Raw genomic sequence first — 23,188 nt, forward strand, 5'->3', positions numbered from 1 at the left:
TAAAATTATCTGTGCCTGAGAATACTTTGGAGGCTAAAAGAGGATTGCTAATCGCGTAGAAAGAACTGCGGTATATTAGTTCTGTTCTTGACCTCACTTCTGTTTTATCTCAACAAAAAACAGTTCCTAACATGTTCCTAACATATATAAGGGAGGAAAATATACAACTCCTAACAAAATATAAATGAGCACGAACAGCAGGAAACAACATGGGATCCATATGAATAAAGAATTTAGTTCCTTTTGCAAATAGCTAAAATCTGCACTCCTGGAAACCGGCAGTGAATGGAAGCCAAACGTGCATGAAAGCCTTTGAGCAACCAAAATGGCATCTTCTTATGGCATCATCTTGCTCAAGGAAAGTGTTGGTCACTTGGGCATTTCCCAGTTGGAAGGAAGCTTCCAAATGGCTTTGGACTAATCTGCCAGCCTTGGGATAAAAGATTTTTATTTATTTCCTCCAGTGTTTAAAACAGCATCTCTAGAAGCAAATATACTAAGGCAACACCCTTTAACTGCATTACAACCCCGTAATTAAATCTCTCCCATCTTGTTTTGGGGTAGGTCTGTTTGTTTTGCAGAGGGCACCAACAGGGTTGATTTGTGCCTGGTCCATTTCTTCCCAGTTTCCAGAATTGTGGGCTGGGTATTCAGAAGGAGCAGAGTAGGATGATTACACAAACTGAAAACGAAAGTTCCACATTTTATTCTTAATACCAATGTGTTACTTCTTGGCTCACCCTTCCACTTCAAAGTCCACATTATGATGAGCCCAAATGCTTCCCAGTTTGACATTACAGTGCGCTGGTCTCAGAGGTGTTGGATTGCCAGAGTTAGGAAGCCTGAATCTTCCTCCTTTATAGGCGGTGTGAACTACAGACATACTTGGGCCTCTGGAAGACCAAATGCAGGAAAGACTGCATTTATAACTACAGCACTTTTACCAGAATAGGTTTATGTAGGAGAGTGCCATAGTTGTCATAAATTACTCATATTGCAGAGTCATGAAAATGCTGGCTTTTCAGCATCAGTCTAATAAAATGGTAGAAAGTGTATTTAATAACAGAACATAGCAAATCGTGGTAAAAGACCATTGTAGTATTAATTATTCACCAAGAAAGCCTCAAGTAGTCCAAAGGGGGAAATTAGACAGGAACTGCTATCTCTGATGATGTGATACGAATGATCACTGTGCTCCATTGCAGGAGTTACAGGGAATAGCTTTAGATTTAGTAAATCAGGTGAGGGACAAAAGAGATGGGACAGAATGAGTTCAGGATTTCACAGATCTCCATCAATGCCATCTTTTTTTTTTTCATTTGAGAAGAACAGCTTTTTCCATATCTGTTATGTAGATAATCATGTAATACAATTCAGACAGAGCATATCTTGGAAGGTCTTAAATGTAAGGACAAATTATGATATGACTACAATTAGCAATGGTTTTAGCCCTGAAAGCTGGGGTATCTCAGATTCCACGTACACCAGAAATGATGGAAGTAACTGCCACTATTGAGCTACGAAAGGACTGTCCCTTCCCTGCAAGCACTAAGCCATGAAAGACTCAGTGTTCAAACACATTTTTGCAAATCTGGCACCCTAACTTGAGTGTTGTGTATAGGAAGGAGTCATACACTCACCCTCCATGACATGGCTTATGAGTTATGTCACCTGTCAATAAGAAATATGAGATTATGCTCTGTCATCAACAGTGACAGGTATGTGGCCTTTACTGCTGACATTTCAGGGAGGAGTTTCACTTTCAGACACATTGAATTCCAATTTTAAGAGATATTAGCTAAAGGAAACATTAATTTTTTGTCAGTGCTTGTCCTCTCTCCAGTGTGTTCACGGGGTCTATGAGAAGTTCCCAGCTCTGTGCCTTGACTGGTGAAGAGAAAGGGCATATTCACGTATCTGGTTTGGCGATGGCTGTTCTAGCATAATTGGGAACATGGAAAACCCACCAGGCCCCAGCTTTGGACAGCTGCAAGGCAAGATAATGCAGACCACTCTCAAGGAAAAGAAGTCAAGCCATGATATGAAGTCCACTGCTACTCATCAGTGATAGCTAGCAGAAGGCAACGCAGCTTTTCAGGTATTGGGGGAGAAATGCTTTTCTTCCAGATTAAGGTAATGATTAGGTCACATTCTGTACTCTGACATTCAGACCAATATTAAAAGAATGGTACAACCTGTGAGAGAGATGCGTGTGCAGTAAAATTAATATATATAGTTTCTATCTTCCTCCAATGTTTAGCTAAGGAGAATGGAACAACTCTGTAGGAGAAAACCATAGGGATGCTGGATACAACAACTGAATGTGCAGTGTTATGGCAGATATTTTGTACTGGTACATGACAAATTCTCCTGTCAATCCACTTCAAGAAATAAGCACTTATCCAAATTGTCCTATGGATGAAGATCCAATCACAGAGAAGAAAACGCATTGAACAGATCAATAGCAGAATTAGAAATAAAAGTTTGGTGACTCAATATCTTGCTTCAAACCTGAAATCGAAAATATTCTAGAGTTGATTAATTCAAAACAAAGACCTCAATAGTGTAAGATTTACGTTTCAGTCCAAACAGATTAATATCCTTAAAGCATACACAAGAAAAATATCTGTAGTGTTTCTTGGGGGAAAAAATACTCCTTCATTGTATTTTAGTGTGCAAAGACAAGCATTTCTCATGTCATGCTGTCATTGAACTCTCAGCTACCAACACCAGGAAAAATAGTCCTTTTTTTTGCCCTTGTAATTAAAGTTTTTTTTTTTTTTTTTTTTTTAAGAGAATTCGGGGGTTGGACCCGATGATCTCTTGAGGTCCCTTCCAACCCCTACAATTCTGTGTGTGATTTGTTTTTATTTTTGTGGTTGTCACTATTGTTCTACTCCTCTATTGTAGTTTCTGGATTCTTGCTTTCTGTTAGCTATAGCTCATGCTCTCACATGGATTCATCCATAATTTCAGGTAATGTAAGAGCTGACTGAAATCCGTTGTGAAGAGAGATTCATCGGCTTGGTTGCAACCTTATTCATCAATTACAAGCACCCCCAGCAGATGCAATCTCTTATTGACTTTTAATTAGTTCCTTGCGACAGTAGGATTTATGGGCTTTTTTCCTTGAGTCCAATTTTATTACAGGAGCTTTGCGATAGTTATGGATTCTGCAATGATCAAAAGCTGTTGGAAGTGCTACTAGGCCAAAATCAAACTAAGAGAATGATAATAGAGCTGATTTCATCTGAGGAACATTAACCCTGATGAAAACACAAAAAATCAATGTGAAAGGCCAAAGGAGGTATTACTTATGCATCTGTCAAGCCAAAATTAACCATTTTAAGAAGCTTCGGTAAGAGAAGGGATCTTAGCACAGGAATACCAACAGGACAACATGGGCACTAGCTGAAGCAGATCTTCATAGAAAGATAAGGTACTGGGTCTAATATCACAAATCAGGAGGGACAAGGAACTGCAAGGAATAAAGCCACAATACACTGAAACCTGCTAATGCAATAGGAAGGATCATTTTTTTCTGAAGATGTCATCATTAACTGCAGTCCATTTAACGCAGAGGACAAATTACCTATCATGACAGGTTACCATGGTCAGCAGATACTCATTAGCACAAGTTTAAGAGTAATTTGCTTTCCCTTAGACGACAAATAAGATAAAATGTATTTGTCCCTTAAAGTGACTAGACTCTACGTGCCAATGAAGTACTTACTACCTGTCACATATCCCTGTTTTTTAACAAGATGGATGCTGTTGCAGTGTGTCCCATGGTCAGCACCCTGTCTCAGTGTGGAACATGAAACAGAAGTCCAGGTTTAAAATCCAGGCTGGGGAGAGGACAGGAACAGTCCTGTAGTTTGGGCTTTGTGAGCAGGAAAGTACCTCTGGATTTGCAGATCTCAAATCGCAGGGCTGGGCAAGCCAGCATTACTCTAGTGAGATGGAGAGCAGAGGGACTTGGTGATGCTCTGTGAATCACACAGGCCATTAGCAGCCAAAGAGAGGGAAAATAAAAAAAAAAAAAAAAAAAAATAAAAAAATAAAAGTACTTTGACTCTGGAATTGATAAATATTAAAAACAGTATTGGGCAAGTGGTAAGCCAGTGCACTAAAACTGAAAAAACAAACAACAACAACAACAAAAAACACAAACAAACAAAAAACCCTAAGTCTAACTCATGTCACCACCAACCTGCTTTCAGGCTTCAGGCAGTTTGAGAAATGCCTGGGTAGGAGAGCCAGGTATCTCCAAACGTTGACTGCCCAATGGTTGCCACCCACCAAGATGGGCACCCATCTTCCCACCCAACAAGATGGGCACAAGGTGATGGAATTATGCCTGAATTATGGGCAATTGCTGCAGCTCTGATGGGGGCCAGTGGGTCAGGGAAGCCTCGGCCTGCAATCAGGTCCTATGGCTGTACTCTTCACTGGGACAACCACCCAACCGAGCCTTTCAACCACCCAACAGACCACTTCAACCACTCAGTGGGGCTTGCATCCATCCAGCCAAGCCTCTCAACCACCCAATGGAGCCTCTCAACAACTCAACCAAGCCTTTCCATCCCCCAGTGGAGCCTTTCAACCACCCAACAGATCACTTCAGTCACCCAAGTGACCCTTTCAACCACCCAACTGAGTCTTTTAACCACTCAGTGGAGCCTTTCAAGCCCCTAACAGAGACTTCCAACCACTCAACAGATCAATCACCCAACTGAACATTTCTCTCTTTGCTTTGGATATATGAGTGCATCTTCATATTTTTTCTACTCATCTGCTGGAACCTTTTTATGATTCCTTCAGCTCCCACAGAATTTCTGTCCTTAATTTACCTTTTCTAACCAGGGACTGGTACCACTGGCCTTCAAATACCATCTCTTTTTTTTTTTTTTGGTATATTGTCTGGCAGGGTTGATTTAACACGGTACCCTTGTGGTCTGAGCCCACCTCCTCCCATTTTTGGAGCAATTCGGGGGTGATTTCCGTGTACAGTAATAAGAAAGAGACTAAAGCACTAATTTGGGGGTGATTTCCGTGTATGGCAAGCAGAGACAAAAACACGAATATTCGTACATATTCAGGTATCTCATTTTTCACAGAATCTTGGATGCTCACCCAAAAACCACCAACAACAACAACAACAGCAAAAAAACACCCCTGAGCCACCCCCACCCCTCCACCCGCCCACAACCAAAATGGCGCCCGGCTGCGCCCCCCCCCCCCCCATGGCTGCCAGGACTAAGCATGGCGCGGGCGCAGCGCCCGGCGATGCCGGCGCGCATGCGCGGGACGGGGGCGGGGCCCGTTTGGAGTTTTGGCGGGCGGCGGCGAGCGCGCGGCCGGCGGTGAGAGGGGGCTGTGAGGGGGGGGGGGGGGAGGAAAAGGTTGGGTTTAATTAAAGCTAATTACCCCCTCTGGCTGATGAAGTGGGAGAAGGCGGTAAGCATTTCGTTAAGTCTGTCCGTGACCAGGCTTTTTTCTAGAAATAATGCCCTTATGCTGCCCTGAGTGCCTCAGAGCTCAGGCTGTAGCTGTGGAAAATGCGCTTGGGGATTTTAAATTCGGTGGATTCCTCATCGGGAGCTGTGAACAAAAGCAAGCTGCTGGTTTGCACATCAGATAAAGAGCCAGAGCAGCTCTATATAGCTGATTATATCCTTTCTGACAGTGTCGATGTTGTTCTCCTGTGACAGAGGACGTTTTACCTCAAGGGGCTCTTGAAGAGATCCTGGTGAAATCATGGAAGGTAAGGGATAAAAGTGCTCTTTTACTTTCAGTTGGGAAGTTTTCTTCTAACCAGTAAGTTGGTTAATTTTGTCCAGAAAACTTGGTAAACTTCTTAACAAAGGAAGTTACATTGCACTGATTCCTCTCCCAGAGGCCTTTGGTGTTGTCCCTTGCCTTTGTCACTGTCACCTTTGTGTGAGGCTGCTCTGCCTCTTCCTGGATTTCTGTTTTCTTCAGCAGCAAAGGCTGAATACATTTCTTGTTTTGTTCTGTATTTCATTTCTGCTTTCTCTGTCCCATTCCTCTTTTTGTTCTTTTTTTTTCCTGTTATTTATCCTTTTGCTCCATGCTCCTTTGCTACATTGTCCCTTGAGCACAGCATATCTGAGGATATGCTTTGTTGCCTGCCTTGCATCTTCCTCCTTAACTTCTGTTGCCAAAAGCCATGTGAGTGTCCTTGTAGAGCTGTCAGCTATCCTTTACGTGTCCCAAGACTTCTTTGTAACAGAAGCTGTTGTACAAGCAGCTGCATAGGAGGAAAAGCCAGTGCTGAGTGGCCAGCAAGCTTTCTGCTGACCAGCCAGCCTGGATCACAAGCGGAGAGTGTCTGCAAACACATTTCCATCTGACCAGGTGGCAGGAAGCTGCTTTATCTTCCTTCAGCCAAAGTTAAAGCAAGTTTTTAAAAATACTGCTCATTGCTCTGATTTAGTCCTGGTTGTCATTAGCCTGTAATTAGACTATCTCAAGTGTTTTCTTCCGTGGCAGCTTTCCGCTAAGTGGACAGAAGTAACATTGAGTTTAATTTTTGCCTCAGTTGACAATGACTTGGACCTGCTGGCCTCCCTCCTGGAAGAAAGCGAGGAAGCTGAGGAGGGGAATTCTCCTGAGGAGGAAGGTGACCCAAAGGATGAGGGGGGAGAACCAGACGAATACGATGAGCTCTTTGATGCAGAAGATGATGCATCCTACACTGAGGAGGTCAGCGCTGAGGATAGCATCATTGGTGAGCAGAAGGAGAACCTGGCTGCACTGTTTGGAGACGTGGATGACCTGCTGGAAGAAGAGGAGGCAGAAGAAACTGTTTCCACTTCAGCTCCCAGTCAGGAAAAAGAGAAGACCAATGAAGAATTGCAAGGTTTCTGTAACAGCATCTTTTATCTGATTTGTCATATCTGTAGCTCTTGTCTCAAGAAAGCTAATGGGCAGAAGCTTGCTGCTTCTCAGTTTAGGACAGCAACCGGACAGGGAATACAGAAAGGTCTTGTGAATGTTTAGGGCATTCTAAATCCAGATTTCAGTGCTCATTAACCAGACTCACCAACCTATTTTCCCAAAAGACGGACACAGGACTGAGTAAACCAGGGACACTCAACTAGCTCTGGTGAGCAGGATAGGGAAGGTTTCCTGTGCACTTGTGCCTTGTCTGATGAAGAACAACATTGCTTCAGTCTCTAGGGCTGTCATCCTGGCATCTTTCACCAGCATAACTCCCCCTGCTTCCCCAGGGCTTACTGGTGGGAGGTTCTGCCATAGCAGAGCTGGTCCCTGAGCCTTCCACATACTTGGTTACACTGGAAGCACTTCTTTATGCTATGGAGTGCAATCATCAGCCATTTAAATTGTCTTCGTTAGGAAAGATATATGCAACATGTCAAGGAACATATACCAAACAAGTCAAATAGTTATATAAGTCAGCTCCAGGCTGCATAGAATCGTGTTCCTTCGCCCTGAGCTATGTAGAATAAGAGCAAAATCTGTTCTGTGGCTCTAGGCTTTGTTTTCTGAGTTTCTGTGATGTAGTAAAACAGCCAGACTTCATAAATCCCTGCTTGCAATGGCTTCCTGCTGTCTTCGTTATTATCTTTTTTTCTTATTATTTCTTTCCTAGCTGAGCTGAGAAAATTGCAAGAACAGATGAAGATGTTACAGGAGCAGTTGCAGAAGACAGCTATTGGGCAGCAATCCAGTTCAGGCCGTGAGAAGAAAACCCCTGGTAATGAGACTAATTAAATGAGTTCCTGATTTGTTGGCCTACCAACATGCAAATTATAGGCAAGACTCCAGATAATCTAAAGTGAGCACTGAGCAGCAAGGGGGAATGGTGGTCTGGTGTGTTCCCACACAGCTTGTTTCCTGCAGCTACAGACTAAATCAGTGAGCTGCAGTTTTGGCACCTGCATCATATGTTGATTCTTTGTGGGGCAATCGGTGACTGAGGTGCTCCGGGGTCTTCTGCTGGAGGTGTTCCTTCTTGCTGGCAGACCTCGGTGCGCCCAGAAAATACAGCTGTGTTTATTGCTGTAGCACATTGCGTGTAGTAATGCACTGCATGGGGGAAATTGAAAAGCAAGGGGATGTTCCTGCTTTCCGCAGCTTTGTGGTTTCAGTAACATACAGAGTTTTGGGTCATCAGGGGAAGGAGTCACTGGGGCTTTTCTTGATGTTGCATTTCAGATGCTGGAAGTTTAGCTGAAGGATTTCCATGTGGGACACTGACTTGGCCTTTTTTATTCAGAGCATTACTTAGTTTGGAATAATCCTTAATATTTGAGTCTAGATCCTGAGATCTCATAAATACTTGTTGGTTTTCCTGCCCAGGTAAATCTCCCTGTCCACCCTTGAAGGAAAGGAAAGTTCAGAAGCTGCAAGAGTCACCGTGTTTCTCAGCTCAGCTGGGCAATCCCTTACTGACAGCCAAGCAAGGAATCCAGAAATCAAAAGCCTCCTCAGCAGGTACCATTCTCACTGAAACACACTGGGCTTTTGTCGAAAACCTGTGTAGGTCACGGCAGCAGTGCAGACACATCCAGGGTAGTTTTTGTACTAGCCAGTGCACCGGGAGCAGTCTGGCCACAGCTGAACAGAGCTCATTACAGAGTTAATTATTCTGTCCTTTGCAATGGGTGCTATGCTCTCTGCTGCTATGGTTAATTTGGACACTGGCAGCGTGTACTTTTAAGCTTTCCTGGTAAATGCTTACCTGCCCTGGGAAGCTCGTGTTGAGGCAGAACTCGCTGCTTGAGTACGTGCAACTGATCTGGAGCTGTCAGTTCCCAGCTGACTGGAAGACGAGTCCTGTACCAATAAGACAGGTTTATGCCTTTGCTCCCCTGTGTTAAATTAGACTCCTGCTTGCTCAGCTGTAAGTTAACGTTATTTTCATTTAGAAGTTTTCTTTCATTATCAAGAGGTATTCTTTTTTGCATTTTTTCCTGCTTAAAGAGACCAAGACTCCTCCTCCGCGACAAGTCCTCAGTCTGGCATTCCAGCCTCTCAAGTCTGCCCCGGGGAACACACCCAATAAGGTGACCAGAGAGAAGACTCCTCAGACGCCTACGTGCTCCAGTACAACATCTCAGCCGGTGTCTGTGGAAACCTTCTCGGGACTGAGATTAAGGTCAGCAGCCCAGCAGGATCCCCACCTCTCTGGGGATATCACCCTCAAGTGATGGGAGAGTGAACGCAATCAGTCCAATGTCCCGTGATGCTAATCACACAGGTAGAGAGCGGAGGACTGGATTTCTGATTTGCTGTTTATACATTGCTTAACCATGGCAGACTAGTCAGGCATCAGTACAGGCTGTAACACAAAGCCACAGCATTGTCTGGTTGGCATGAAAGTTAACTTTTTACGTGGCTTATTACCACGTTCCTATTTTTATCTTCACTCCTTTCTAACAAAAATCTGTAATTTTATTGGCACTGACTTCCCTGGGATGTCCTCAGCAGTGGACATGTACACAGGCCTGCTTCTGCCCCAGCAGAGCAGATTTCATTTCACACCGAGAAGCCTCAAGGGCCACTCGGCATTCCCATACTCGCTGCAGCCACAAGAGGTCTCTGAATACTTGCCGTGTCTTCCTCACCAGAAACCGTGCTGGATTTCTGGCATGTTTCCAGGTAGTTATGATACCTGGTCCTTCCTGAAACGAGAAGAGTTAGTGAAAGCTCAGGGCTAAATTGCAGTGCGACTGTTTGGACAAGGAACAAAGTGTGTGGTTGGTAGCTTTCCAGGATTTGCGCAGCATCTGGAGCTAAGGGGTTTTGTTTCACGTGAACTCAGGGTGAAATGAGGCACAAAGACATTTTGCTTTGAGACAGTCTTCCACAGGAGAATGCAGAATGTTTTTGTTTGTGTCTGTCCCTTTATGTAAAGGAATGTGTTCTTTTTTTTACACGCTTTCATTTGATGTAGAAAACCCCGGGTTTCATCAGCTGAAATGGACAGAAAAATGGCTAACCGGAAGCTGATCCGACTGTCCCAGCTGAAAAGCAAACTTGCTACAGAAAACTTGGAGGAAACAGACTGGGTGACATTTGGAGTTATAATAAAGAAGGTCACTCCTCAGAGCGCAAATAATGTAAGTAACTTCGTTGTATCCCGGTGAAATGCTGGTCTTCTATCCTGAGAAACCAATTAGGTCTTCAACTTAATCAGCTTCCTCTGTGTAGTTACTGAAAAGCTCCTGTATTAAAGAGCTTGGCTTGTCTTTCTTCGTGCAGTAATGCTGCTTTTAGTCCTCAGGGTAAGCCCTTAGCTTATCTGGAGCAACTGTCCTGGGCGCTAGTGTAAGTGTAGCCATGGCATAAATCTGTCAAAATCTGTTTGCCCACTGTTACGTGCGAAACACCAGTGCAAAAAAATGACTGTGACTCTCAGTCTTTCTAGACAGGTCTCTCGTTTTAAACATGCCAACATATTATGCCTCCATCGTTTCCCTCGAGATCATTCTATCCTATATGGTGCATGACCTGTGGACTTTCACTGATGAAACAGAGAACTGAATATGCCTTGGTTTTGATTGTTCAGTGGGGTCAAAACCTCTTCATTCAGTGAGCCAGAGTGCTGACCAGCTTTAATATCAGGAAGATTAGTGAGAGCAGCATTATAGCACTAGTTTGGCCTCTGAGAATCCTAGAACTGGCTGTGTGGCTTGGCTGGATGTATTGTATCTAACCTTAATCGAGGTTACAGTTTGTGCTTGCCTAAATTAGGAAACCCCAGGGGAAAATAATCAGAGTAACTTCTTCAATGCAACAGCAAGAGGGGATGCAATCAGCGTCCTCTTGCTGAGAGCTGAAAGGAAAGCGAATGTCTGTTCCAGGGCAGAACCTTCAGTATCTGGCGGCTGAACGACCTGCGGGATCTCAATCAATCCGTCTCACTCTTCTTGTTTGGTGACGTCCATAAGGAGCACTGGAAGACAGACCAAGGCACAGTCATTGGGCTGCTCAACGCTAATCCTATGAAACCTAAAGAAGGCTCGGACGAGGTGGGAGAATTTTTAACTTACTCATCAGCTGTGGAAAAAACAAACAGAAAAACATAGCCGAGCTCTTTCATATCTGCCTGAGATTTAGCTTTATAACACGTTAAGGTTGAAGTCACAGTAGCCCGATCTAGATATTTGCATGATGTGTTTTTGCTCCTGATTTTCTGGAAAACTAACTTCAAGAAATCCTATTAGGCATCTACAATCAAAGTTTATTCTAGTGTTTAACCTGTTCTCGGTAGCAGTCAGCTCCTCTGGAGTTGTAGGAATTGTATCTTCTTGTCAGTTCATTCAGCTACTTCAGTGCAGCGCCTGGTTCAGCTGAAATGTCTCAACAAGCTGAAAAAAGGGGGAAACTCATTTTTCTCCCCTAATTTAAGCATGAGATGTGATTGAAAATGTTTCCTGGTTCCAAAATCATGGCTAAGAAAAAACAGTGTTTGATTTATAAAACAAATCATATATTATGTATAGTAAGTTGATATTTAGCACTTCATTTGTTTAATCAGTTACTTATAAATGTGGAACATGATGAATTACTTTTTCTTTATGTATCAAAACATGTAAGGTAGCTTCATTTTGCTAATAAGTTAAATGTTTTTTTAATGTCTTTTTAATTGCACTGGAATGGAAACTGTTTTTACTGACTTGTGTCAAGGGTAATTTCAATCTAGTAGCTGGTGATGTAGTATTTTGCATTTTAAATTCTCCAAATGGAAAAATTAAGAATCTCATTAATTGTCTATTAAACTATATAATTGCTGAAATTACCACTAATAAGCTGTAGAAAGTCCTGCTGGTGAGTAGAAAGGCACACCGGGTTTAATGCAAGGCCTATATTGAATGTTTCTTCTTAGGTAAAAACGTACATGTCTAGAGCTACATTAAAACTGACTTCGCAGAATATTTCTTGTCTACAAGCCCCAGTATCTCTGGGTGGCGTGAAGATGATGTTTTTGATGTCCCACAGGAGACAGTTTTGTCTGGACCTGGACATATGGAGAGGGACAAAGAGTTCCAGTCCATCTCCACTTCCCCTCCGCTGCCAAATGTGGTTGCCATGATGCTGTCAGCTTGCTTTCCTGAGGCTCTGAGCATAGAAACAAAACATCCTTCATCTCCTTGTGGGAAACAAATTCGCTTTTTTGTTTTTAACTGAGCCATTTCTCAGTCTGAGCAGGATGTGCGGCTTTTTTAAACTAGGCCTGCATTTTTTAAAACTGCGCTGCTAATACCAGAGGTGCCAAACTAAACCAGAAGCAAACCAGTGACATCTAGAGAAAAGCCCCTCCTCAAGGCATGTTCTGGTTTCTTTCTAGGTGTGTCTGTCTGTTGACCATCCCCAGAAGATCCTGCTCATGGGTGAAGCTCTGGACCTGGGTACCTGCAAAGCCAGGAAGAAGAATGGTGGTTCCTGCACACAGATAGTGAACCTGGTTTGTACCCTCAGTAGTTAGGACATCCTGAATCCGTTGGTAAATTTTAGCTGCTGCTTTTGTACTCATGCTCCAACTCTTTTATTTCTTTCTGGATCTTGTAAGTAATTAAAGTGGGTGGAAAAGCTGAGGAATGAAACTCTGAAGAGCTGTTTCTCTGACAGCCCTGTAGCAGGAGCGCTGCAGTTCCCTAAAAGCAAAGCTAGTGCTGCAGTGGAAAAATAATGGTATCGACTCATGTCTGTCACCATCTCCACATCCTTTCACTACCCTTTGTGCCAGTGCAAGCTTCCATGCAGTGCACCAGGGAGCTAACCCGAAGTAAAACAATAGAAGGTTTTTCTTGGGAATGGTTCTGGTTTTTGGAGATGATCTTAACCAGGTGAGTTCCCTGGTCCAGCGTGCCCACTGGCTGCCGGAATATTTGTACCTGCACAACCATTAGAGAGGAGAGGGAAAAGGTGGTGGGATTCACTTTCTGGAGACAGTATTGACTTGTCTAAGTTTAAAGGACTTGTGGACTGTCACTCGCTTCACGGCTATGGTGACGTTAAGATATCTGAAAGGAACCTTGTCCAAGTCAGCAGGGTATTAGGGAAGTTAGTAGGGAAGTACTTAGAAGCGGGAGAGAAAAGGAAGGAATGAAAAACTGGAGAGGAACTAAAAGTGTAGAGTGGGGAAGAGGACGAATAGAAAAAGGTACTTGTAGCAAAACAAGGCTGAGACTACAGATCCACTCCAGGAAGTGCCTGTGCACAGGGCTCTCAGGGTCAGTGAAATATTCCACGGCCGCTTGGAACAGACCACAGATGGAGGCTCTGGCGGAAGGACCTCCTGAAGGAATTGGCTGCCTGTTTACTTAGTGACAAAAGATGTTTGATTATGGGATAATTGTAGTTATACAAATATGGGGCAGATGGATATCAACAAGAGAACAGTAATTTCTTCTCGTTGGTAAAAAGAATCCCCTGAGAGAGTGCTTTTATGACACTGCTTTCTCTGACAGGCAAGTTTACTATCTTGAGTTCCAAACTGCCGTGGATTGACGCTGAAACCTGATGAATTAATTTGGAACCAGTGCATGAAACATTGTGCTCTAGTTTATCTTTGTGTTCATACCAGTAAGAAAATGGCATACAGCTCAGAGTCGGGAGTACAGAATCTGGGCAAGAGGACCTGGAACGTCAGTTGTTTTGAGCCAAGGAGTGGCCTTAAAATTCCTGGGATGGAAAAAGTCTTTGATGCACAAGCTTTTTTTTTTTCTCCAGTGATTAGCACAGGCAATTTTATTTTTTTATTGCTGAGTGTGAGCGTGTGTTTGCTGATTTGGGTGATTGCTGGAGTGCTACAGTGGAGGTACAACTTCAGTTTAGCCACACCTGTGGGTGAGGGGCATGAAGTAAATTGTATCTAATAGTGTTTTGCAACAATCTTCTTCCATTTCTTTTCAGAATGACTGTGAGTATTGTCAGTACCACGTACAATCCCAGTACAAGAAGCTCAGCTCGAAGCGGGCAGATCTGCAGTCTACCTTCTCTGGGGGCCGCATTCCCAAAAAAGTTGCTCGGAAAAATCCCGGTTTGAAGGAGAGGCTGTGCCAGGATGGATTTTACTATGGAGGAGTCTCTTCAACAGCATACGCAGCCTCAGTGTAAGACAAACCGCACGTTTCCTTTGGGCTAAAGCACAGGTCTCAGATTTTGAACAGAATTTCTTTCCCATATACGAGTGAGCATGAAGCTCTCTCTTAAGGGTAGATATTTAGAGTTCCCTTTCACTTACCTGCATTCATCAAACAGGAATAAATGTCCCATGTTTGGTGTAATACTTCTGGCCTCACAAGGTAACAGAGCTGCTGTTTGATAGGAAAACTTCATCAGGCAGTGCTAAGATGTGGGCGGGTGTGTTTTCACCTCTGAATTAATACTGCGTTGTGAAGCCAGATGGTATTGTGTGTCAGTAGGTAAATGACCTTTACAATGAGGTCCCAAGCATTCGAGCTGAGTATTTTTCAGTGCCATTCCCTTACCCTAATTTATCGTGACTCATTAAATTTTAATCCCAGTTTCAGTGTCAGTGCATTCTGTATTTCTTCTTCCTCCTCTTCCCTTCCTTGACTGAAATGACCCAGTATCACTGTGTCCATGAAGAGGCAACTGTACGCCCTGTGTATTATTAAGTTACCAAAGTTGGTAGATCACTATGTATCACAGACTAAAGTGGAGGGCTCAGGCCCTTTATCCAAATCCCACTGAAGACAACTGTGGAAAGACTTGAGTCACAGCTGGATCAAGCCCTGCGTTTGCGCACTGCTTTGATTCCCTTACCACTGCCATCTGATAACTGTTATGACTCCACAGTGATGAAACAACTCCAAAAAAAAAACACCTGACGTTCTGGTTTTGTTTCCTCTTTCTAGTGCAGCAGCTGCAGCGCCGAAAAGGAAGGTTCAAACCACTCTCTCCAATCTGGTCGTGAGAGGAGTTGATGCAATTGTCCAGGAAACCAAGCAGAAAATTGGTACCTAACTACCTGTGTAGTCTCTTCACCCTCCAGATATTTTTTTGACTTGATGTGTAGCTGTGTCCCAGGACCCTGAATGAATCTGGTGATTTGTTTGCTGCAGAGATAGACGTTTGCAGGCTGCTTTCTCAATTGATCTAAACTCCTCTTTCTTCTTGAGATCACAGCTGCCAGGCAAATGTAACCAAGCAACCGTGTGGCTTTGTGCATCTTTTTTCAGCAGTGCCCCTGAATTAAGTCTCCCGTTCTGTCTTTGGACAATGACAGAAGATCTTTGCCAGATTAATGGGAATTGGAAATTCTAAGAACTTTGAACCAGAGAATTTATTTTAATTGATTAAAATAGATGGCTTCTGTTAGTCTGGGAAGCTTCCAAGGAATACTAAGTATAAATCAGAGACAGGTCTGCAATGCAGGGGACCTGCTGGGTGTCTAGCCTGTTTCTTGTGCTTTTCTTTTGTCATCTTCAAAGCACGTTCCTTCCATAGTCTTTGGAAATTCACTGATCTTCTCTGCCTCTGTTTCTTTTCTGAAAAGTACTTAATATTACACCTTCTTTACACTCAGTGGAGAGCAGATGACAGATTATTCAAACCACGTGCTCCAGACATTGCTTAGATGTCTGATCCATCTTTTAGTTCCTTCAGCTGCCACCATTTCAGGCAACATAGTGTGTGTAATTTCTCTAGCCTTTAGCTGCTCTTAATTCTCCAAGAATAACGTTTGATGGCTGTGGGGCTTTCAAGCAAGAACTGTTTAAAAAGGGGGATGGTAGGAACACCACAGACCGCCAAGGCTGGTGGGGGGCTGACTGATGAAATTGCTGAAGAGGTAGAAATGTTTGTGTGACGTGCTGTGCTCGAGCAACCAGATGTAATGTAGAAGTTAGTCCTGCTTTGGGGGGGTGCTTGAGCAGGTGACCTGCAGGGGTTACTTCCAACCTAAACTACTTGACATCTCTAAAGCTAGGCCTGCTTCCCTTTCTGGCTCCAAATCTCTTGTATTTATGCCTCTTCCACGCCAGGTGCAGCAAAGAGGCCCGTGCCATGCTCTGAGGAGTTCAAAGAACTGCTGGCACAGCCAACCTTTGGAGCACGAAACCTCTGCAAGCACTGGACCAAAGCAGGTACGTCCTTGTGCCTGAAGGAAAACCCACTCCTGAGAGCACTCAGCTCCTTCTGAGCACACGTTGGTGGTTTTTGCTGTATTTCTTCCAGATGCTGAAAATAAGCAAGGGGGCAATTTCCAGTCTCTCTCTGCATCAGCACTGCTCAAGCAACAGAAACAGAAATTGCTGGAGGCCAGAAAAAAGCGATCTGAGGAGATTCAGAGGAGGTAACCCATACTGACTTTCACAAGAAGGGGTCCATTATTATGGCCCATTATTATGCAGAGATGTTTTGCTTTTTTCATAAAAACTTCGTTTAAATAGAAATACTGCACTGGGGTTTTTGTCTGTCTGTTTTAATAGAGAACTAAATATTCCAGTGTGGTGCCCAGTAAGTGGAAGGCATGATGGGAAGAGGTTGATTAGAGTAGGAAGCTGGGGTCAGGACTCCTGGTTCATTTCATTGCTGGTCTGCAAGGGTCTTCTGAACCTAACAATTTGCCAAGTGCATCTCTGTTAACAAACTTAGGAAAAATGCCGTAAGGGCCATCCTGGGTGAAACTGACGTAGCCTAGTAGCCTCAAAAGGCTCAACTGGAGCCAAAACAAAACCTAAAGGTTCCAAAACAGAACTCGAAGAAGAATAAAACTAGGTGCTGATCGTGATGATTTCTCCCCAAAATATTCCTCCAGCCTCCAACAGCGTGTATTTCAGGGACTTCACAAGCTAAAGGTGGTGTCTGTTACAGTATCCCTGAAGGGATTGTTTTTCCCATGAACCTGTCCAACCTCTGCCATGACTTACGTAAACTTAAGTATTTATGTGCTTAACTACCACTGCTTAACTACCAATTCTACAGAAAAGTCCATTTCTTCATGTGCTTTCAGCCCCTACCTGCCAGCTTCATTTAAGGTTTCTCTCTGTTTGTTTGTTTGTTTTGGAAAGAACCCTTCTGTCCCTTTGACTTGTGTCACTGTCTTTTGCCTCACAAGGTTTCTCCAGAACACAAGTAAAGCTGACAGCCCTGCTCTCCCATCCTCCTCCGGGCAGTCCTCACACCTTTCCCCAACACCTGGGGCAGAGTTTCCCAAAGCTGCGAAAATGTCAACTCCTCAAAGGCCGAGGCTCGGCACAGGCTTCTCAGAAGGAGAAGATATCCTCTTCTTTGATGGGCCTCCACCTCCAACACCAAAACTAGGCAGCTTGGCAGAAGCCAAAAAGGTAACAGCTCTTTGAATGGGTGGGTTTTGAGTGTGAAGAAGGGGAGGTTAAGGGAAGTTTGATCTGGGGTAATACAGGAGTCATCAGTCTTCATGTATAGGCTAGCTCAGTGCTCTTTGCTTGGCACAGATCTGTTCACATGTTTGTGGAAGAAACTTCTCTCTTCCAGCAAGTCTTCTAGGAAGAAATCTGAATTTTTGCGAGTATGGAAAGGAATAGTTGTATACAATTTCCTATTAGTTTGTTCTGGAAGACTTTCTATTCTGTGAAACAGTTAAAGCACTTGTGCAGAGATATCAAGCCTTGGTAACGCCCCTGGAGGAGTCACTTCGTGGTTTGGAAGAGTCACTTTATGGATTGTGAAATGAGGTTGGGTGGTGTGTTGAATTAGACGTACAGCAGAGCTGGGGATTTTGTTGGTTTTCTCTTTGCCCTGTTCTGTGTGGATCTTGCTTCCTCCGTTTGACAGACTTCCTCTGCTACTCCTGGAAGTAGGAACATGGGAGCCAGGCTGGTCACCAACCCATTCACTGCTCTTCCCTGTTTTCTAGCTGGCTGCAATACACCGACTACAAGCAAAAGGCCAGGTTCTTGCTAAAACTGATCCAAACAGTGTCAAGCGGAAGAGAGCTGATCTTGATGATGTCCTAGAAATTGTTGAACGAGTTGAGAAAAACGTTGCTCAGTCACAGAACACAGACACAAAGAATGGTAAGTCATGTTAAGTTCTAGAATGGAAAAAAGTATGCTTTTTAGAATGGAAAAAAGCATGCTTATGTTCTGCTGAACAGAGCACTATTACTGGGTCAAGGACTCAGCTTTGAGAGAAGGTGCAATGTTATGTATAAAATGCTGTTATTTCTCTGAAGCCATCTTTGGCCTTGGCTTCACATTCTCCCGAACTATTAAAGTCTGTTGCTTGACCTGAACATTTGCTTGAGACATCTCAGACTTCCAAAATCTCCTCCAGTGACCATGCTTAGAAATCACAACCTTGTTTTGAACTCGGTCTCTAGAGGACTGAACCCTTTTATTTTTCTAGATGTGGATGAACTGGAGCCTGCCCAGAAGAAGCGACGTGAGCAGCTGGCCTATCTGCAGTCAGAAGAGTTCCAGAAAATCCTGAATGCCAAGTCAAAGCACACGGGTGTCTTGAAAGAGGTATGGCCTCCCTCAATCCAGCCATGACTGAGGGCTTAGACCTAGGGAGTTGATTGGACTTCGCATAATGATTTCAGCAAGAAGCAGGTACCCAAACATGCCGTAGGCACCACATCATCCTGACGAGTAGCATCAGGGGTCTCTGAGCACACAGAGCACATTGTCTGCAAACCAACATTATTACCGTAGCCATCATAAGGTCAAGGTGCCATCCTCTCTTGTTTTGCTGTTTGCAAGAATCAGTGAAGCTTCCCAGTTAGTGGATGAACAAAGAAATCCTTCTACCTGTAAAAACAAATTAGCCACGTGCCTATTTCATACCTCATTTCTTATCATCTTGGCCACAGAAAGGTTGCACTGAACTGCTAAGAGCTTGGGTTTCTCCCATCAGGGTCCTTGCTGAGCATATCCCCAGAGGATACTGACTCCCCAGAGACACAGGGCTCTTGTCTTGGATATGTTGTGGTGGAGCACAGCATGTGCACTATGTAGATTATTCGAAGCAAGAAATGTTTGTTATTTCGCTGGCTCCTAGATTGCAGTGTTCTCCAGACAGTCCCCGTAATTTGCCCAGAGGCCACATGTGGAGTGGCTTCTCCCATCTTTCTCCCCATAACCCTTTTCCTGTGCCCCCACAGGCTGAGGCTGAGCTGCAGGAACAATACTTTCAGCCCCTGGTGAAAAAGGAAGAAATGGAAGAGAAGATGAGGAACATTAAAGAAGTGAAATGTCGGGTTGTGACATGCAAAACAGTAAGTGAGGTGGAGCCAGGGTGACAGCAGGGGACCGGGGCGCAGATTGTACAAAACGGTGCTGGACCATCCTGCAGCCTCCCGTCAGTCACTCACTTGGCCATAGTCCAGTGCAGGGATCAAATGGAGATGGTTTTATTCCTTGCAACTGTTTTTGAGAGCAGCACATGCCCTGAGAGACTTTGAGACATGAGGACACAGGCAAGGCAGGCTTTAGTGCTGTGCTCAGCATCAATTTGGTGTTTATGGCAGTGAGTTCCCTGGATGTTGGTGCTCTGGCATCCGTTTACCAGCTTTATCCCTGAAGTGCTTGGGACCAGGACCCTCAGTTCCCCATATTACGTGATAAATGAAGCCGCATGCCTTGAAAAACATCTCTCTCAGATCTCTCAGACTGGTGGGCACCTCTAGATGGGAGAAGGCAGAGGGGCTTTGGTTTGGATATTCAGCTGTCCCCAGCCCACAGAACAGGTTTTGTGTGCCGGTGAAGCAGTCACAGCTCTTTCTCCTCCCCGACAGTGTAATTACACCTATTTCAAGCCTCTGGAGACGTGCGTGCAGGATAGCCACGACTACCACTGGCATGATGGCATCAAGCGATTTTTCAAATGTCCTTGTGGCAACCGAGCCATTTCCCTTGACAGGCTCCCCAAAAAACCCTGCAGGTAAGAAATGAGCCTTGTGAAACAGCAACTCGGGGTTTTCATACTGTCCATTCGCAAGTAGCGTGCTGGGAGTCACAGAATCATGCCCTAAAACTGGAATGTCAGTCCTTCCTGCTGAGTGGTGTGGGAAAAGCGTGGGGCTCGTTTTGGACCCCCTCATGCTGTGCAGCAGACACACCACGGTGGTCCTCACCTGTCATCTTCATCTTTCAGCACCTGCGGCCTCTTCAAGTGGGAGCGAGACGGGATGTTAAAGGTAAGTGTAAGACACCGATTTCTGAGCACCTCAGCACTCTGGCTTCTGTCCCAGGCTTTGCTTCAGCGCCCTTAGGACCTGCCCACAAAGCCCAGCAGCTCTGCACCTTGTCAGACCCGTACAGGAACCTGCAGGCTGTGTTTTAGTGGAGTTTCTCCTTTTGCTTTCTGTTCTTGAAGCTGTATTTTAATTAACCATGGGGATGGGGAAATTGCTTTTTCCCAGATCTCTGAGAATTCAGAATGTCAATATTCCTACAGGGTCTGCCAATATTCCTACAGGGTCTGCCAATATTTAATCAGCTAACTTAGTCCCACCACAACTTCTGTCATTAAACTGGAAAACCTCTTAGCACATTTTAACTTCCTTTCTCCATGATTCGTATTTCTAGGAGAAAAAAGGTCCGAAGATTGGTGGAGAAACACTTTTACCGAGAGGGGAAGAGCAACCAAAATTCCTCAATAGTCTTAAGTGACCTGGAGTTGGTGTTTTCATAACATAAGGATGAATTTCTATGTCTAACCCACACATTACTGGAATGCCAGGAGGAGTCTGGCTTGATGAATCTACAAGGAAATCAATTCCTCGTGAGAAGGACATCCACAAAGTCTCCTCTTGACCGCTGCATGGGCATTCACGTTGATCTTTTTAAAACTGCCTGACAAAGGCTGCGTATGAAATACCCGTTCATGTCTGTACTTTCTTAGTAACGGGTGGTTTACAAGATTTAGCCTAGAAAAGAGACAGGTACTGTGGAGTTTGTACCAAGAAATCCCTAGGGACCCCACAATTTATGTTAAATGACCAGTGTAGGATGACCCCACCAGAATTTTAAGGGACAAATCATCATGAACTGAGAGAACTGTTGTGATTCTGTATGCACTTGTGAAGTTAATATTGTGGTGCTTAATGTCAGCCTCGTGCCTTTTCAGTTGTTGGCTGAAAAGGGGTCTGAGAGGGTTGTAACCACACAGCAATCTTCATTGGCTCCAAAATTATTCGCTTGGAACCCTTAAGAACAGATTTCAAGTGGTTCCTGAGTCGTCTCCTTGGCTTATGACTTCAGAAAACTTCTGTGCCCCCCAGGTGTCTGCAGCGCAGGCTAACCAGAGCTCTTAACAAAAGCCTTTCCCTTTTCCCACAGCCCGTGCTGGATTCCCAGCACCACAAGCACTACAACGCTTCTACAGCTGCGAACCTGCTGCTCCCACCTTGGAAAAGGCATTTTAATGAGTCTGGCACTCTTGTGAGTGGTCTTAAAGAGCTGAGTGATTCTGTTGCACAGCTTTTCCCCTTTTTCTGGCGTTTTAAATCTTCCTGAAAACCTTCCCGTTCATTGTCTTGTGGACCTTGGATGCTGGCACAGCTGCCTGGGGGACAGGAGATGTCTCAGACCAAGCAGGAGTGATCCCAGTAGGATCACAGGGGGGTTTTAAGTACCTAAAACCACCGGCATCTCTGTGTTTTGGTGAAACTGCCACACTTTTATGTCGCAGTGGCCTCATCGATGGCTCTTGTTTGCTTGCACAGGGGCTGGAAGGAAAATGTTCCTTCATTTGAAGCATCTGGGCAGGTTCACCTGCGTACTGTAGCCCTCTTCTCCAGGTGGTGCTTCTGCTGGGCAGCTTTGCTTGGCACGTTACCTTCATTTCAGTCTCGTTTTGGTACTTTTGGGGCAGGAGGTGCCACTGGTTGGTGACTCTAAATACGGAGCTGTGACATTGCTTGGAAATGCCCCTTGTTGCCTCATCCAGAATAAACGCTGCGTAATCGAGCACTCCCTGCCTCTGGATGGTATTTCTCTGAGGAAGAGGAGGTGTGAGTTGCTTGCTCAGCATCTTTGCTAGCTCACTGCTGAATCACCAAGGGGAATTGGTCTGTAATTCTGGTTCCCACACGGTTTTTCTCATTCAGACCAGCAGGAGTTTCTCATTTGGAGTCCACAAAACCAGAGCACAACTCCACATCAGTATCAGCCTTCAACTGGCGAGTTGAAAGCCTCACGTGTTTTCCGATTCCTATCTCTTGGGGCAAGGGAAAGGAAATTCCTGCAGAAATCAAATTGCCAAAGGTAATCCTTTATCTTCACCAGTGCACGCAGGACTGTGGTGTGTAGGCCAGGTACGTTTCTCCTTGAGAGACGAGGAACAAAAGCAATATTCTCAATTCTTGTGTGCAAAAATAGGGTGACGGTACTGAACCAAACTGCTTTGCTTAAACCCCAGCAGTAAATGAGGGAGTGCTGGGACTCGTGTCATGGAGTCTGTGTGCCTCGGTCTGTTCCTGGGGAGATTTTCCTTGTGCCAGAGATGGCTCCAGCACAGCAGGAGGAGACAGGAGGGGAGCTGCCTGCCGGGGCACGCTGCCTCGTGAGCGCACACACCCCGCACCGTGCCAGGGCAGCCTGCGGGCTCTGCTTGGTACCAAGCTCGTGCATTTCCACCGATCCTTGGGAGCAGGAGCAGGACGGAGGTGCCACGACAAGCCCAGCTGGACCCGATAGCCAGCTGGTCTCATAAAAGCCTCCCACAGAATCAGGCTGGGTTTCAGATCTGTTAAACATCTCCCCAGCCCTCAGCTCCTGCCGAAATGTTAATTTAAAACACCTTGCCCTGCTGCCACAAATTATCTTCCCTTGGATTTTACGAACGCTGGCAAAAATTAAACCTTTAGCATTTTATCCCTCAGCACTAATCAGTTGAGTCCTACCGACTCGCAGATAAAACCAGATTAATGAGAAGTTAATACCCTTCTGAACAAGCACGCTACAAGAGGACCGTCCTCTATGCCTGTCAGTTTCTCATGGCAGAGCCCGTGCAGCGCACAGCGAGCTGGGCTCACCCAGCCCTTGCACCTCGTTTTATTCTCCTAACTCACTGCCTGGCTTCCCTCTCCCAAAATTAAGCGTTGGCGGGCTGGAAGCATGGGCAAAACGCTCTTCTCCTGCACTGTTGTTCCCATTTCCCTTGCAAAGCCACGTTGTGGATCCTGCTTCATTCTGCCCTGCGATGCCCGCGTGGGGAAAAACCTCGAGGTGCAGCT

At 44.8% G+C, this 23,188-nt stretch overlaps 1 protein-coding gene across 5 annotated transcripts; it reads left to right on the forward strand.

The window, feature by feature from the left end:
* The first annotated feature begins 5,313 nt into the window (after positions 1 to 5,313).
* Positions 5,314 to 21,923, forward strand: MCM10 (minichromosome maintenance 10 replication initiation factor). 5 transcript variants are annotated; one of them, XM_040547492.1, is made up of 20 exons: positions 5,314 to 5,366; positions 5,690 to 5,767; positions 6,566 to 6,886; positions 7,640 to 7,744; positions 8,350 to 8,484; positions 8,974 to 9,148; positions 9,947 to 10,112; positions 10,857 to 11,024; positions 12,344 to 12,460; positions 13,912 to 14,111; positions 14,880 to 14,980; positions 16,008 to 16,109; positions 16,201 to 16,318; positions 17,084 to 17,312; positions 17,864 to 18,023; positions 18,355 to 18,473; positions 19,112 to 19,225; positions 19,745 to 19,890; positions 20,104 to 20,146; positions 20,538 to 21,923. In XM_040547492.1, the coding sequence occupies exons 2-20, from the start codon at positions 5,761 to 5,763 to the stop codon at positions 20,619 to 20,621; spliced, it is 2,610 nt and encodes an 869-aa protein (XP_040403426.1). In that variant the 5' UTR covers positions 5,314 to 5,366; positions 5,690 to 5,760; the 3' UTR covers positions 20,622 to 21,923. The 5 variants fall into 5 exon arrangements, with proteins under 5 accessions (XP_040403426.1, XP_040403441.1, XP_040403433.1 ...); XM_040547507.1 differs by having other exon boundaries at positions 5,321 to 5,366; positions 5,715 to 5,767; XM_040547499.1 differs by lacking the exon at positions 5,314 to 5,366 and adding an exon at positions 5,373 to 5,460.
* The last annotated feature ends 1,265 nt before the right edge of the window (positions 21,924 to 23,188 follow it).

This window comes from Cygnus olor, chromosome 1 (assembly GCF_009769625.2).
Source record: "Cygnus olor isolate bCygOlo1 chromosome 1, bCygOlo1.pri.v2, whole genome shotgun sequence".
Taxonomy (NCBI): domain Eukaryota; kingdom Metazoa; phylum Chordata; class Aves; order Anseriformes; family Anatidae; genus Cygnus; species Cygnus olor.